This window comes from Trachurus japonicus, chromosome 8 (genome assembly GCF_045865225.1).
Source record: "Trachurus japonicus isolate A0001 chromosome 8, Traja_1.0".
Taxonomy (NCBI): Eukaryota; Metazoa; Chordata; class Actinopteri; order Carangiformes; family Carangidae; genus Trachurus; species Trachurus japonicus.
In genome coordinates, this window is record NC_140914.1 from 2,902,040 (window position 1) to 2,919,729 (window position 17,690).

A 17,690-nucleotide genomic window follows, 5' to 3' on the forward strand; every position below is an offset into this window, starting at 1 on the left:
CTTGCTGAAAAACTGTCCCTGAACGCAACGCGCATCAGCGGTTTTGTATGAATTTACCTCGAAAACGGCTCCGTTTCGTATCGTTCCGTCATTATCTCATAGCGTGGTGGTTGTGCAGCTCACAACTTGTCTACAAAAGCGCTGTGGAGTTTTGGGATTTTGTATTTGATGAGTTTAATGAGGGAAACCAAGAAATTCCCTTAGCCTCCATAGCGTAGCTCTGAGCAGCCAGCTGCTGGGCTCCGCTGTACTAAAAATAGCTTACACCTACAATTAAAGGTAACGAACCTACTGCTATGACTATAGCAATTATGGCAATGGGCCAATTTGCCAAAATGTTGAACTATCCCTTTAATGTTTAATTAGTATTTATAATATATCTCAATAGGCCTTTTATTGAAAATTGTTTTTTTTAGCTATCTTAAACATTTAGCCTAAGTGCCACAAAGATGCAACAAAAGAAGAAAAAAAAGGAAAAGAAAAGGCTGTAGGTCAGGATGGAGGGGTGTCCGGTCCTCTGCTTCCTTTTGTTTGTTAGTTAGAGAGGAGCGGTGTGGTGGTATATATATATATACATACAGTATATCCTCATAGCTTCATCTCCCCTAGAGAAATGTATTGACATGTTGGGGCGGATTTGCTTACTTTACTGCTGACTTTTTATATATATTTACTGACAGTATATGTATATAATATATCTATGCTCCACTACCTGCAGTCCTTGTGTGTTCATGCTCCGGCCTCACCTCATTTCAGAGACTGACTGACTGACCGAGCAGCAACTCGCCAAACGTCCCAAGTCTCGCGAGAAGAAGCGGCGCAGTGCGAGAAGAACGGGGTCCAGGCAAGACATAGCAATATTCATATTTAGCAGCAGCAGCAACAACAACAACAACCTTTACGGGGGAAATAAGAAATGATAGTTCCGTTATGAAGGTGTGGTGTAAATGTTTTCCAGCTGCGCCCAGAGACGCTGGTGAAAGCGCGGGACTGTGACGTCCAGGTAGGAAAACACAGAACATGGAGCTGCAGCTGTATTGATAGCTAGCTGGCTAGTTAGCTCGCTGGTTTATTAATAGCAGTCCCCATATCGCCACGGCAGCGTATACTGGGAGCGGACCGATCTTACACTGTTTCGGCTGTTTACATCCCACAGACGACGTCAGATGGCTTCAAACCTACACCGAGGGGTTTGTTCACTTCAAGTAAGCCGACATGTTTGTAAACGGAGCTGTAATACAAAGTCGTGTTGTACACCTACCTGTGTCTGTGGTGGATACTCTTTCACAGGAACAGTGGGAACTTTCCACTACCTTTAAAATCCTAAGACAAAATGTATTACATTATTGACACACAGTAAATGATGAATGTAAAGTGTAACCATTCTTGACAAAGAGGAGGAATACATAAGTGTTACCTAGTTTGCTGTCTCCTTGCTGAAAGCCAGTGGTTCAGTATCTCTCTGGGCTTGGCTCGTCATCCAGTACTGGAACATCTTCTCTCTCTGGGAACTGTTGAAATCTTCACAAATCTCTGGATCACTCTAGGTCGGCTCCACGATCTCAGCAGGGTGGCATTTTGAAAAGTATTCACTCTGGGACCTGAGACAAAGTCAAGATACAATTACTTGATGCTAAGTTGTGAGCAATTTGATATTTTTACTACATTTCAATTGCAGGTCAAATACATAAAGGAGATCTCAAAAAATTAACTCACTGGTGCACCTTTAAATATACGGTTAAACTCTAATGAATTACAAAGACTATGAATCTCCAGAACATCATTTAACTTTTATTAGCTACAGAAATACCAGCATTAACAGTAAATATTTGATATGAACCCGTGTTAACCCACAGCCAGCTGCAGTACTTTACACAAAGTATTTCAGAACACATTGAATAACAGTTTCTTTTACACAGCATGTAGTCAGAAAATGTCTGCTGCTCAGCAGTATTTACTAAGATATTCTCACTCACCACTTCAAAGCCATTAACACTGTTAGGCTAACCCAATAGGATTTTAACTTGAAGTAATTAGCATCACAGCGAGTGGATTGTATTAGCACTAGCATGGACCGACACAGTTTACAACGGCAACAATTATCATCATGGTTAACGGAAACATGAGTCAGCTGACTACATATTAAAACTCACCTGTCCTCACCTGACCAGCTGGTCTTCACTCAGGAAGTGGATGAAGCATTTCACTGGCTACCGTGCACCTCCACTTGACTCTGCTATTTGACCCACTTTATCATTTTTAAATGTGTGTGTTTGTTTTGAGTGCTTTTATGTAAAATATGAAACTATTCATTTCAAGTGCATTTTTAAACATTAATTTAAACTTTGAGCTCTACTGAAGTGAATGCATAACTGTTTAATTGCTGTGGGCTACAAATGACCAGAGACAAACCTGTCCCACAGTGTGAAGTGTGTGTTCAGGATGTTAGAGCCAAAGCAGCTCTAGAACTGGTTCATGCTGACAGAACAGGACATTTGTGGAGATAAATTATTTACATTTAACTCATATGTATTAAGATAACTGAATTTTATCATATTTTCTTTGGAGACAAGCCTATTTATGTCTGTATGATATGGTTTATTGATCTAGAGGTGATTCCAGTAGGAGGAGTTCTCTTGTTTGGGCACTAGGGGCAGAATTAGAGCAGGGATTGTGGCGGGCATGTCTGGATGGGTTTTCCTCATCGCCATGGAAGACTCAGTTCAAGCAGCCTCGTCTCTCTGTGTCACTATTTCTTTCCTGTGTTTTTCAGGTGAGTGTTGTCTCAAACCCCAAAGGAATTACTGAAACTTCTTAGTTAAACTTTAGAGAAGTGTGAGTGCCTACATGTAGTACATTTGTGTGTGTGAATGTTGAATGAGAGCGGCTGTGACTGCTGTTTATTTTATTGCATAAAGCACTTTGAGCTGCTTCCTTTTGTATGAAAAGTGCTTTATGAATAAAGGTTTGTTTTTGTTGATAGTGTCTGTATGTTAACTGGATTGAACTTTATTTGGAGATAATGAATGTGTTGGGAGAGACACAGGAAATGTTGTGTGTCTGCAGCTGTTGGTGAGACGGTTGCCGTGGTGCTGGGGCGGGTTGGTGCTGTTCACAACCTTCAGTATCGCTGACAGAGAAGACGGTTAAAGAGGAACTATGCAACATTTGTTTGTTTTTTTACCTTAACTATGCTACATACAACGCATAACAAACTCCTACTTTGATCTGTTGCTGTTTTTCTGTGCTCATGCTGTTATTATAAATGTTTGTGCAGACAGTTGATGGTTGGTGATGCCGACGTTTTTGTGAAATCAAACTTTAACACTCACAGAACCTCTAAGCCCAGGGGTGTGGAATCATTTTTAAATGAGTGTGTTTATCTAAAGTGGTTTTATGTAAAATATGAAACTATTTATGTCAAGTGTGTTTTTTAGACGTGAGTTAAAATGATGAGTTCCACTGAATGCATAACTGTTTAATCGCTCTGGGCTACAAATGACAGAGACAAACCTGTTCTATGGTGTGAAGTGTGTGTTCACATTTGAGATAAATTATTTACATTTAACTCATAATGTATTAATGTAACTGCATTTTATCATATTTGATAAGTCTGTATGATCTGGTTTGTTGACCTGGAGCTGATTCCAGTAGGAGGAGTTCTCTTGTTTGGACACTAGGGGGCAGAATTAGAGCAGGGATTGTGGTGGGGCATGTGCCTACGTTTACATGGAGAACATTTGTGTGTGTGAGTAACTGTGAATGTTGAATGACAGAGGATGTTGACTGCTGTTTATTTTATTGCATAAAGCACTTTGAGCTGCTTCCTTTTGTATGAAAAGTGCTGTATGAATAAAGGTTTGTTTTTGTTGATAAAATGTGACGCTGTGTCTCCAGTGTTGTCTGTGGGAGTTTGTGTGATGTGTGTGTGTTGTGGGTCCATGACTTGTTTTGTTGTGAAATTGTTGTTAACAACTGAACCTAAGTTATGAAAAGTTAATGCATGAGTTCTGGAGTGTTAATTAATGAGCTGAAGAGTTTATTACCAGGCTGTTGCCACTGATAAGAATGTGGTCTTTGTTAACTTGGTTAAATAAGGTTGATGATTATGCACAAATATCACTGTAATATGATTTATAGTGTCTGTATGTTGATTGGATTGGAACTTTATTTGGAGATAATGAATGTGTTGGTGTAAATGAGTCATAAGAAGAATAAAATGTCTACAAATGTGACAAATCCAAGGCCCAGGCCAGCACACAGGAGTGATGTAGCTGGTGCAACTACCTGAAGCTGCTGACAGACACCAACACTCACCTGTAGCAGACTGCAACCCACTGGCACCACTCACCTCACAGGAAACAGGACGTTGTTGGAGACCATCTCAGGATTTTATTCTGCACACAACAGTAGGAGCACATTAGCTGCATCTACTATGTTTTTATGTTTTATCTCATTAATCACATTCATTTTTAACACTTCTAACAGAATATTCACTAATCAATAAGATATATCATAAGAAAATGTTATGTCAAAATGTCAAAAGAAAAGATTATGATGAAGATAATTTATTCTTTATTATGGGGGAAGGACTAGATAAGCTTTTGCTTCTCCCGCTTTCCCTTTCGGCCATGTGTATTGTATTATTTTAACTGATAAAAGATGAAGTGTGATGATGATGATTTAATTGACATGCCCGAAATAAACAAATAAATAAATAAATATATACAGGTGCATCTCAATAAATTAGAATACCATAGAAAAATTTACTTATGTCAGTAATTCAATTAAAAAAGTGAAGCTAACACATTATATAGATCCATTACACAGAATTAAACATTGCATGTCTCTATTTATTTAATTGATTATGGCTAACATTTAATGAAGCTGCAGCTGTAGTTTCCAGTTTCAAACTGAATGTTCACTAATCAATCAGATATTTCTGTAGACATGAGATCGTATAGTGGCAGTTTCAGTTGGATCCACAGCAGATGAACTTTAAACACACAGAACAAAGCCACAACACAAACACATGTATGCTAATGAGATGAGATCGTTAAATCCTCGTCTCACCGTGAACAAAGAAAAACAACACAACAGACACACACACTTTAAACATGGCCGCCACCTCATCACTCAGTGTGTGTGTGATATTCATGGTAAGTAAGGACTTTAAGAGCATATTATCTACAAATAACGGAGAGAGTTTCACCGTGTGTCTCGGCTCTTCCAGCAGCAGCGACGTTTTGGCGCGTTTTGGGGGGTGCACCGCTAATTAACGCCCCACCTGCAACAACAGCTGGAACCAGGAACCATCGTTCTCTGAACCAAACTGCTGCAGCAACAACAGTTTAGCTGGTTAACATATTTACCACTGGTCTGAATTATATGTGGAGTGGGTTTTTAGTTTTAGCTGAAGTTCACATGGATAATATCAACTTAAAAACACATTAAATCTAAATACTGACTCAGCTACACACCACCTATGGTTTATGAAGATCACCAAGGAACAGTAGCATTAGCAAAGAAGCTGTGAGTCGACAGAGATGTGAGCAGGTTGATGTTAAAGATCATTTTCTAAGGTCGACTGATCATGAAGGAAAAATAAAATTTGTAAAGTTTGTGTTTGGAGAGTCACAGATAAGATTAGGTTACATGATGTAAGTTTAAGGTAGAAAACCTTATAATGTTCTGTGTTAAAGGAGTTAATAATGTGAGAGCAAGTGGGGTGTTCATATGTGTGTGTTAAATGTGCTCTTAAGTATTATTATTAACAACTTTATTTCAAACAGTCAACCAGAAATGACAAAGGCAGACATGAGATCACTTACATTCAGAAATCATTCAAAATCATCATGGTCAAATAAAAAAAAGAGAAAAAATAAAGCTGATGAGAAATGCTTTACCTGTGACATGTTTGTATAGGCTTATGTCATAGAAAATAAATGTGTCAATAAAGTTTCTCTTTCTGTCAAACTGTAGCACGTAGGCTACGGTTTGTATGTTGGGTATTTTTAGTTTAGTTTAGGAAGGTTTTAAATGTAGAGGCTTGCTGTGCTGTGACTCCCTCAGGTGAGCTGGCTGCCTGGCTCCGCCCCAGACTGAGGTGTGGATATGAGACAGGTGAGGAGGAGGAGCGAGAGAAAGTGAAAGTATTTAGTTCAGACGCCATTTTAAGAAGAAGAAGGAGTAAGAGCTGCAGCAGGTGAGTGTTAAAACAACATTATTATTATTATTCACCGTTAAGTCTCAGTCCCTGTGAAGTGTGAAGGGAAGAAGAGTCAGAGTAGTTTTACACTAGTCCGCCATTGTTGTTGTTGTTGTAGTTTCTACGTCCAGCGGTGTTGCCCAGGTTACAGGTTAGAGAGGTGACAGGTGAGGCTATGACGTTATTGTTTCACTAAAGATCCGTTTAGTTTTTTCTGAGGCAGCGTTTGGAGATTTACCCACACCAGGACCAGGTTTTAAAAATACGGCTACAGTTTTAGGACAAAATGAAGACATGAGAAATAAAAACGGTTAACATAGCCTACTGTATATTCTGTGTGTGTGTGTGTGTGTGTGTGTGTGTGTGTGTGTGTGTGTGTGTGTGTCAGTCAGGCAGCTGAGATCTGAATCTTCTGTTTATTTCACCTCTTAATGTGAAAAATGTGTTTGACCTTCAAAATAAAAGTTTAACACCGACCCAGAGAAGATAATGAGTCTGAAACACAGTTGATCATTATTAATCTTTATTGCAGACACAATAAGTGGTCCAAATGTCTAAAGTCATATCAGCAACAACAAACATGATAAAACAGATTTAAGAAAGAGAGAGAGTAAAAGAGTCAGACACAGAGAGAGAATCAATTATCAACTTATTTATAGTTTATGGTTTGTGAGGACTTTTATTGGATTTGTGCAAAATACAAAAAGGAACATCAGACCTAGGTTCTGATAAAAAAACAAAAAAAAAACACATGAGACAAAACTAAACCTGTTCTGATGAAAACAGTTTCATTGTTTTAAAGACTCATTATCTTCTCTGGAGAAGTGTTAAAGTTTTACACTCAACACAAAATGAAACACAGCCTTCACATGAAGAGGTGAAATGATTCAGATAGGATTCAGAGTTCAGTTGTTGAATATAATCATACCACCCTCTATTGATCAAGACAGAAAAATAATTTTACATCACTTATTGTGATGTTAGATAAAAGACTTGTAACTTGTTACAGGGAGAGTGAAGGCTCCTTCCACATCATGGCTGGAAACCAAACCTGCGATCAGAGCCTCTGACCCGGTGTCACAGCTCTCATCTCGTCGATAAGACTACACAAATACACACATCGTAACATGGTATATGATAATCCATAGATCCACTGATTGATTATCAAAGGCTTCATTGAAAATGCACACGACCAGGAGGAGGCTTAGCAAAACAGAGGAGAAGTGACGACTACTGCTGGTCAGATGTAAACAGGAAGTCATTGTCAAACCCAACATTTTATTTTATGAATTAATTCAGACTAAATATACTGTATACATTTTTTTATGGAAAAGCTATACCTGTATTCTGCACCCCTCTAAAGACCCCGTGAATGTATTGTTTTTGAAGAAATATAGCTTTTAATAATTCAACCTTTAACTTTCCCCTTAACTGCTGAATCTGAAGCTATCGTCAGTGTTGTTCAGTGTTTCTGGTTTCCCTCTCAGACTGACTGAAGTCCTGAAGATGAGTGTTAATGTGGAGGAAGAGGAGGACGGACCAGAGTCTCCAGGACCCATCTGTCCATCTCTGAGGAGTGACCAGTCCGGATTTAAACCTCTAAACTTCAGACCTGGACCTGGACCTGGACCTGGACCCACCAGCTGGTCTGTGAGGAGTGACCTGTCCAAAGATCAACCTCTAAACTTCAGACCTGGACCTGGACCTGGACCCACCAGCTGGTCTGTGAGAAGTGACCTGTCCAAAGATCAACCTCTAAACTTCAGACCTGGACCTGGACCTGGACCCACCAGCTGGTCTGTACAGAGTGACAGGTCCAATGATAGACCTCTAAACTTCAGACCTGGACCTGGATCTTCAGAGTCACAGTAAGAGACGGTTTCTACTGTAAACTGAGCTGATGATTCAGTCATTAGACTCATGTGAAGGAAACAGAGAGAAACCAGGAACCAGATCCATCAGACTCTGAAGGTTCACAACCAGTTTAAAGCCCCCCTCCTCCTGCAGTGAAACAAAAACACTATAGAAAACAGAAAAACCTCCTCAGCTCTGAGATGATGCGTCATGGTTAAAGTAGAGTAAATGTAATAGTAACTTAGTCTACTCCAAATACTTTACAGACACCAGCTGGTCTCAGATCAGTGAGGCCACATCCATGTTTGTCCTCAGTCCTCTCTCTTTTTTCTCCTCTCTATTGAAGAAAAGACACATCAGTGTTAATCTGTGTTTGTACTCATCAACGTCTTTATGATTTAATGTAATTATCAGAGTACAAAGTGTTTTTGTTTTCATGTTTTATATCATTTAGTCTGGACAGAGAGAAGAGGAGTGGTGTCTCTGACGTCCTGAAGGATCATGGACAAAGATCCAGAACCAGAGGTGAGCTGCAGACAGCCAATCAGAGCAGCTGTGGACAAAGTGAGACTGAACATCTGTCTGCTGATGTGGTCATTAGTGAAACCAGGACCTGTTGTTTTCTCCAGAGTCATTGTTCCATCACACAGCACTGACATTTAAGATGATGATTCAAACCTTCTCTTTGTTGTCTGTAGTTTTTCTGTAGCTGATGAAAATAATCTGATCAGATTGTCAGACTCTCTGTCTTCAGTCTGACTCTGTCTCTTCTCTCTCAGCAGATCGTGGTCTGCAGGAGGTTTTAGATCAACATAAGATCAGTCTGAGGAGCAGATGTGAACGAGTGACTGAAGGAACTGAGGGAACAGGAAGTGGAACAGGAAGTGGAACCCTCCTCAACAGGATCTACACTGAGCTCTACATCACAGAGGGACAGAGTGAAGAGGTTAATACCCAACATGAGGTGAGACAGCTGGAGACAACGTCCAAGAAGAAGACCCTCCATGACACTACGATCAAGTGCAACGACATCTTTAAAGACTTACCTGTCCAACAGAGAGAGGACGTCTCTACGGTCTCACCCGTCCAACGGAGAGAGGACGTCTCTACGGTCTCACCTGTCCAACGGAGAAAGAGCGTCTCTACGGTCTCACCTGTCCAACAGAGAGAGGACGTCTCTACGGTCTCACCTGTCCAACAGAGAGAGGACGTCTCTACGGTCTCACCTGTCCAACGGAGAAAGAGCGTCTCTACGGTCTCACCTGTCCAACAGAGAGAGGACGTCTCTACGGTCTCACCTGTCCAACAGAGAGAGGACGTCTCTACGGTCTCACCTGTCCAACAGAGAGAGGACGTCTCTACGGTCTCACCTGTCCAACAGAGAGAGGACGTCTTCAACAACTTTTTTGTCAAAATGAGAGACAAGTTCTCTAAATATTTTCATCTCCAACAGAGAGAGGACGTCTCTACGGTCTCACCTGTCCAGCAGAGAGAGGACGTCTCTACGGTCTCTCCTGTCCAACAGAGAGAGGACGTCTCTACGGTCTCACCTGTCCAACAGAGAGAGGACGTCTCTACGGTCTCACCTGTCCAACAGAGAGAGGACGTCTCTACGGTCTCACCTGTCCAACAGAGACCCATCAGAGTGGTTCTGACCAACGGCGTCGCTGGCGTTGGAAAAACCTTCTCGGTGCAGAAGTTCACTCTGGACTGGGCCGAGGGCTTGGAGAACCAAGATGTCAGTCTGCTGGTTCTGCTTTCGTTCAGGGAGCTGAACCTGATCAGAGATCAGCGGTTGAGTCTTCTCAGGCTGCTCCATGTTTTCCATCCAACATTACAGAAGGTCACAGCAGAGCAGCTGGCTGTCTGTAAACTTCTCTTCATCTTTGACGGCCTGGATGAAAGCCGACTGTCACTGGACTTCAACAACAGGGAGGTTGTGTCTGATGTCACACAGACGTCATCAGTCAACGTGCTGCTGACAAACCTCATCCAGGGGAATCTGCTTCCCTCGGCTCTGGTCTGGATCACCTCCAGACCTGCAGCAGCCAATCAGATCCCTCCTACATGTGTCGACAGGGTAACAGAGGTCCGAGGCTTCACTGACGCCCAGATGGAGGAGTACTTCAGGAGGAGGTCCAGTGATGAAGATCTGTCCAGAAGAATCATCTCACACATCAAGACGTCCAGGACCCTCCACATCATGTGTCAAGTCCCAGTCTTCTGCTGGATCAGTGCTACAGTTCTGGAGCACATGTTGACCACAGACCAGAGAGGAGAGCTGCCCAAGACCACGACTGACCTGTTCTCACACTTCCTGCTGGTCCAGACAAAGAGGAAGAAGAACAAGTACGGTGAAGGACACGAGACGAGTCCACAGGAGCTGACGGAGGCCGACAGGGAAGTTCTTCTGAAGCTGGGGAGGCTGGCGTTTGAACAGCTGGAGGAAGGAAACATCATGTTCTACCAAGAAGACCTGGAGCAGTGTGGTCTGGATGTCACAGAGGCCTTGGTGAACTCAGGACTCTGTACTGAGATCTTCAAAAGAGAGAGTGTGATCTTCCAGAAAACAGTCTACTGCTTTGTTCATCTGAGTGTTCAGGAGTTTCTGGCTGCAGTCTACATGTTCCACTGTTTCACCAACAGGAACACACAGGTCCTCAAGAACTTCCTGGGAGAACAACATGTTAATTTAACCCTGAATGTCTTCTTGAAGAGAGCCATGTTTAAATCCCTCCGCAGTAGAAACGGTCACCTGGACTTGTTTGTTCGCTTCCTTCATGGCCTCTCTTTGGAGTCCAACCAGAGGCTGTTAGGAGGTCTGCTGGGTCAGACAGACAACAGTCCAGAAACCATCCAGAGAACCATCAACAACCTCAAGGAGATGAAGACTGATGACATCTCTCCTGACAGAAGCATCAACATCTTCCACTGTCTGACGGAGATGAAGGACCAGTCAGTTCATCAGGAGATCCAACAGTTCCTGAAGTCAGAGAACAGATCAGAGAAGGAACTCTCTGATTTCCAGTGTTCAGCTCTGGCCTACATGCTGCAGATGTCAGAGCAGGTTCTGGATGAGTTGAACCTGAACAAGTACAGGACATCATATCAGGGACGACGGAGACTGATCCCAGCTGTGAGGAACTGCAGGAAGGCTCAGTGAGTCCAGACATGATCAATAACACCATCAACTAGTTCTATACACACACACACACACACACACACACACACACACACACACTGTGACGGCCCCCAGCCTATGGTTAAAGCTGCCACCATACCTTAAAGCCACCAGCCAACAGTTACATGGTAACCTCAACATGGCAACCTCACCATGGTAACCTCACCATGGCAACGTCACCATGGCAACGCACACATTCTCTCTGTCTGACTGTCTGTCGGTCATACACACACATACACACAAATGGACACACACTAACTACCACACACACACACACACACACACACACACATCCAACACACACACACACACACACACACACACAAATGGACACACACACACACACACACACACACACACACACACACACACACAAATGGACACACACTCACCATACACACACATCCAACACACACACACACACACACACACACACACACAAATGGACACACACTCACCATACACACACATCCAACACACACACACACACACACACACACACACACACACAAATGGACACACACTAACTACTACACACACACACACACACACACACACACCATACACACACAAATACACGCACACACACAAATGGACACACACACACACACAAATGGACACACACTCACCATACACACACATCCAACACACACACAAATGGACACACACTAACTACCACACACACACACACACACACACACACACACACACACACACACACACACACACACACACACACACACACACACACACACACACACACACACACACACACACGCACACACTCACAGTGTTAAATGATTCTCATTAGTCTCAGTCATCTGAGAATGGGTTTTTCCAGCCCAGCCCTGATGAGGATTATTGTTTCATGTCCAACACAAAGAGAGAAGATGAACTGAACCAGAGTGTGAAGAGCACATGTTGATCACATGATGACATGTTGTGTGTGTTTAGTACAAATTGTCTGATTTTACTCTCACACATTTTGTTTCTTCTCTAATCACAGACTTGGTGGTTGTGGACTCTCAGAGATTCACTGTGAAGTCGTTGCCTCAGCTCTGAAGTCCAGCCCCTCCCACCTGACACACCTGGACCTGAGTCCGAACCAGCTGGATGATTCATCAGTGAAGCTTCTGTGTGCTGGACTGGAGAGTCCAAACTGTAGACTGGAGACTCTGAGGTGAGTTCACTGACTGGAGCTGTTGTAGTTGTTTGAAGCTTCAGCTTCTCATTGGTTCATACATGTCAGGATTTGTGTGTGAGGATTTTTCTCAAGAAGCTGAAGAGAGAAAACAGTTGAGATGAGTCCAGAGAGAAGAAGGTGAGAGCAGTCGTAGTGTTTGTGATTCAGAGCAGCAGAGAACGAGCTCAGCTTCTACAACTGTTGTTTTCAACTCAGACACTTGTTGTTGAAGCAACGTGCAGCACTGATCTGAGAGCAGATGTTGAGTTGTGGTCAGAAACACAGCAGCTGGTGGATGTTGTGGAGCTGACAGAACCATGGGAGGAAGCATGAGAGGAAGCAGCTGAGATCCACAGAGCTGGCAGCAGAGGCAGAGGAGGCTGGAAAGCTGCGCTCCAGTGGAGGCTGGCTGTAGGGAGCTGTTGGCAGCTAAAGTCTGCTCCCTGGTAGCTCAATGGCTGGGAGAGGCTGGAGTGAGAAGCAGGAAGTGAAGAGCACGGCACACACTGCAGCCACTTCCTGTCAATGGCCCTCATTTATTAAACTTGCGTACACCAAAAAAATGGGTGTGCACCAAATTCACCGCAAGGATCGGCATTTATCAATCTGAGCGTGAGCGTACGGTACGCACAAATCTCACGCCAGCTCTGACCAGGTGTACGCACATTTGGAACCAGCGTAGAACATGCAGGAACGAGTGCTGCTGTGTCAGAATGATTATTAAACCATAGTCTAATAACGCAGCGATGTGGACCACATGTTGTTGTTGTTTATATTGATAAAAAGATAAAAGGTAGCCAAAAAAAGAAAAGAAACGATAAAACCAAGTCCGTATTGAAAATTTAACTCGACTTTTATTTTGAGCAACTGAGATGAATTAAAAACCACGACGTGACAGATGCTCGTTAATTCATAATCAGCTGTGTAAACAGAAACAGTCAATGACAGACAGACCTGTTATTGTTAGATCACACACACAAACTTCCAACATCTCCTGCACCAGAGCATGACCGGACGGCTCCTCTCTCTGACGGACACCGGGGAGGGGGGGGGGGGGGGGGAACCGTGACTCAGTGCTTGGCTGAGGGCAGGAGTCAACATGATTCTACAATTAGTCGACTAAAATCTGATCAGATTCGACTATGAAAATCCTTAGTGGAGGACACGCCTAGTTATTAATAAAAATAATAATAACAGAGAATCATCATCTGATCAGTTATCCATGAATTAATCTTCTTCTTTTATTCTTTATTCAGATTGTACAGCTGCTGGTTGTCAGAGATCAGCTGTTCTTCTCTGGTCTCAGCTCTGAAGTCCAACCCCTCCCACCTGAGACACCTGGACCTGAGCAGGAACAAGAACCTGCAGGATTCAGGAGTGAAGGATCTGAGTGGTTTTCTGGAGAGTCCAGACTGTAGACTGGAGACTCTGAGGTCAGTTCACTGACTGTTGTATCTGATCCACCTACAGTGGATTAAAGTCAACTTATAAAAATATACTTTCTTCTGAAAACATTAAATTGAAATAGATTATTTTCTGTGTTTCTTTATTTAGATTTTAATGCATCTTGAGCAGGACATGTCCTTTGATTTGAGTCAAGATTTATTTTCCTGTTTATTCAGATTTTTATCAAAAAATCAAAGTTACACCACTGGGTTTCATCACGTCATTGACCCCTGTGCTGTTAGTTTATTGATTTAACCCTGATACGAGTTGATCAATAAAGTTACTAATAGGGGTGACCTCCAATAGTCGACTACGATTCGACTCAGAGAGCTCTGATTGGACGATCAACCTCGCTGTTGAATCGTCACAATGTGGTTATGAAGAAAAGATTGTACCATTGTGAATATATAGAGGAGCTTCCTGCTGCTGAATATCTGGTTTTACATAGAATGTATCTGTTTTCTTATAAAATAGGAGAGACTGTTTAGAAACAAACATCACAGTGAGTGATCGAGCACCGACTATCTCTCTCTCCCTAAATTCAGGCCTAAAGTTTTATTTACAATATTAAACTAAGGGACGCGTTCTCTGTCTACTGTGAGGCACCTACACACACACACACACACACAAACAACAACAAAAACAGCAACACTATAGTTCTGTGACCCTCGACCCCTGACCCGTCTGAACCAGCACTGATGCTCATATCATGTCCTCACAACGAGACTCCACGTTTTCATTCTCCACACACACTCGTTAATTCACAGCACACACTCGTTAGTTCACAGCACACACTCGTTAGTTCACAGCACACACTCGTACTCGTCATCGCTGCACCGTCCCTGAAAGAGAGATGATGATGTCATCGCAGCTTAATGAGTGAGATCAGGAAAAGGACGGATGGAGAACGTCCTGTTATCTGATGCCAACTGAAGAATTAGTTTATTCAGCTGTTTGAACTCTTTTCTCCAGAAAAAGATGCAAATGAGATCATGAATCAATGAGGAAAAAAACAACATGATTCTACGATTAGTCGACTAAAATCTGATCAGATTCGACTATGAAAATCCTTAGTGGAGGACACGCCTAGTTATTAATAAAAATAATAATAACAGAGAATCATTATTGATCAGTTATTCATGAATTAATCTTCTTCTTTTATTCTTTATTCAGATTGGAGAACTGCAGTTTGTCAGAGATCAGCTGTTCTTCTCTGGTCTCAGCTCTGAAGTCCAACCCCTCCCACCTGAGACACCTGCACCTGAGTCAGAACAACCTGCAGGATTCAGGAGTGAAGGTTCTGAGTGGTTTTCTGGAGAGTCCAGACTGTAGACTGGAGACTCTGATGTGAGTTCACTGACTGTTACTGTTGTAGATCTTAGATCTTTGATCCACAACTGAACCTGATTGATCTTCACTCAGAACTTGAATCATTGACTTTGATTGAATTGATTAATGACATTTGAAATAGTGGTTGTTGAATATTTGCAGTTGTTGTTGTGTGAGAATGATTCTTCAGTTTCAGCTCATTTCACTCAGTGGTCATGAATAATGTCTGTTCACTTCAGTTCAACCTTCACACACACTCGTATTTCTCTCAGTCAGACGACTCATGTTTTCTAGAAACTCTGGAGAAAATGTCCAGTATCAGCTCATCAACTCACTTCATCTCTATCACAACAATGTGCACAAGATCCTCACAACTCATGTTTGGACAAAGACACTGAAATTCACCTGTTGAAGAAAAAACTCTTCTTTCTGATCATCAATGAATTCATCTTCTTCTTTTATTCTTTATTCAGATTGAGGAGCTGCAGTTTGTCAAAGATCAGCTGTTCTTCTCTGGTCTCAGCTCTGAAGTCCAACCCCTCCCACCTGAGAGAACTGGACCTGAGCCTCAACAACCTGAAGTCTTCAGACCTGAAGGATCTGGATGATCTTGTGAAGAGTCCAGACTGTAGACTGAAGACTGTGAGGTCAGTAGGGGGGCGGAGTCAGTCTGTGCTGCTTTCAGCACTATTGTACTAAAGTCAGTGTGAGACAATAACAGAGACAACAGTCAGCCAATCAGAGCAGAGAGACAACAGTCAGCCAATCAGAGCAGAGAGACAACAGTCAGCCAATCAGAGCAGAGAGAGAGACAACATTCAGCCAATCAGAGCAGAGAGAGAGACAACAGTCAGCCAATCAGAGCAGAGAGACAACAGTCAACTAATCAGAGCAGAGAGAGACAACAGTCAGCCAATCAGAGCAGAGAGACAACAGTCAGCCAATCAGAGCAGAGAGAGAGACAACATTCAGCCAATCAGAGCAGAGAGAGAGACAACAGTCAGCCAATCAGAGCAGAGAGACAACAGTCAACTAATCAGAGCAGAGAGAGACAACAGTCAGCCAATCAGAGCAGAGAGAGAGACAATCACCTCTGTCCTCTGCTTCTCTTCTCAGATGGGAACCCTACTAGTCCAGAACCTCCTGAACTGATCTGAGAGCAGCTCCACTGTCTCTCACAGAGTCCAGTCCACCATCCTCCCTGTGTGTTCTGGACCTGACAGAGATCATCACTAGGTGCGTTTCCATTACCCCTTGAAATGCGCAAAACCTAAATATCGAAATTAAAAACTGATAATGGAAACACCTACATTTCGAAAAAACTCTCAAATATCGCTACAAAGTTTTTGCGCTCTCATGAGGTGGTTTTTGAGACGTATCGATACAAACATCGCAAAAGTGTAATGGAAACACTTTTTTCGCTTTTCTACACGTCACCGGCGTCACCGGAGTTGTGTGTGTTGGTTTATGTAACTTGAGGGGACAAATGAACCACATGTTTATTGTCATGCATTGCTGACCTGGGCATTGTTTCTCAATAAATTAGAAAAACCTTTCCTATCGTTCCCCTTTTCCGTGCATGGTTGAAGGAGACTGGCTCGCATCCACGCTCCCACTCCCTCCTGCGCTGAAATGTCACCTTAAGTCACATAAACCAGTACGGGTGTGTGGACACAACCACCTATATTGTTGTCAGCGCCTCATCACCGCTGGTGTTTAAAGGCTCCGTTCTTTCTGCAGTCAGGTTAAAGCGCACATCCGCCGTGTTGGTAAACAAATAGTCCCTCTCTATATCAACGGAGGCAACCGTGCTTGAGCATCTTGGGTTGGAGGTGGTGTGAGTGCGGGCCAGCGGGGGACAGGGGAGGGGGCATTCGGGCTTCAGCACGGTACGGAACAACTGGCCCGTGTGAGTGCGTCCTTATTTGTGGCCGCTGCAGCGCCACACGGGCTTTGCCTTTCAGCAATCAAGCGCTGTTTTTGTCTTTGTTAAAAACAATAACAGCAACAGCTGTCGGCAGCTGAGATCGCTGTGCCGTCACCATAGAAACGCAAGACGCATTACGGCTCATTCGCAAAATACCTTTCAATGGAAACACTCGCAAATAGCAATTGCACTTTTTCGAAGTTTCAGAAATAGCGCTTTTATTTTGCGAAAATCTGTAATGGAAATGCAGCTACTGTCTCTAGACTCATCTGATCCTCTACACACTCTCTGCTCCTCCTCCTCCTCTTCCTCCTCCTCCTCCTCCTCCTCCTCTTCCTCCTCCTCCTGTTTCCTTCTTCATCCATTCTGACTAATCAGCTCCATCTTGTGGTGTGGTGAAGAACTGCAGCTATTTCCACATTATTCAGTGTTTCTTTACCATGATGGAGTTTCAGATCAGATTGATACGACGACAGTTAACATATTAAAGCAGGACTATGCAGGATTTCGGGTGTTATTATTGTGGCTAAGAGACACTGTGATGGTTGAGTGACCTATTATG

At 42.9% G+C, this 17,690-nt stretch overlaps 1 protein-coding gene across 1 annotated transcript in view; it reads left to right on the forward strand.

Annotated features, from left to right (window-relative positions):
* The window catches only part of LOC146982330 (uncharacterized), a 420,172-nt gene that overhangs the window by 93,803 nt on the left and 308,679 nt on the right, over positions 1 to 17,690 (forward strand). Inside the window, exons 5-6 of the mRNA XM_085785572.1 lie at positions 12,250 to 12,423; positions 15,046 to 15,219. Of these exons, the coding sequence (XP_085641698.1) occupies positions 12,250 to 12,423; positions 15,046 to 15,219 (348 nt within the window). The remainder of the gene's footprint in view (positions 1 to 12,249; positions 12,424 to 15,045; positions 15,220 to 17,690) is intronic.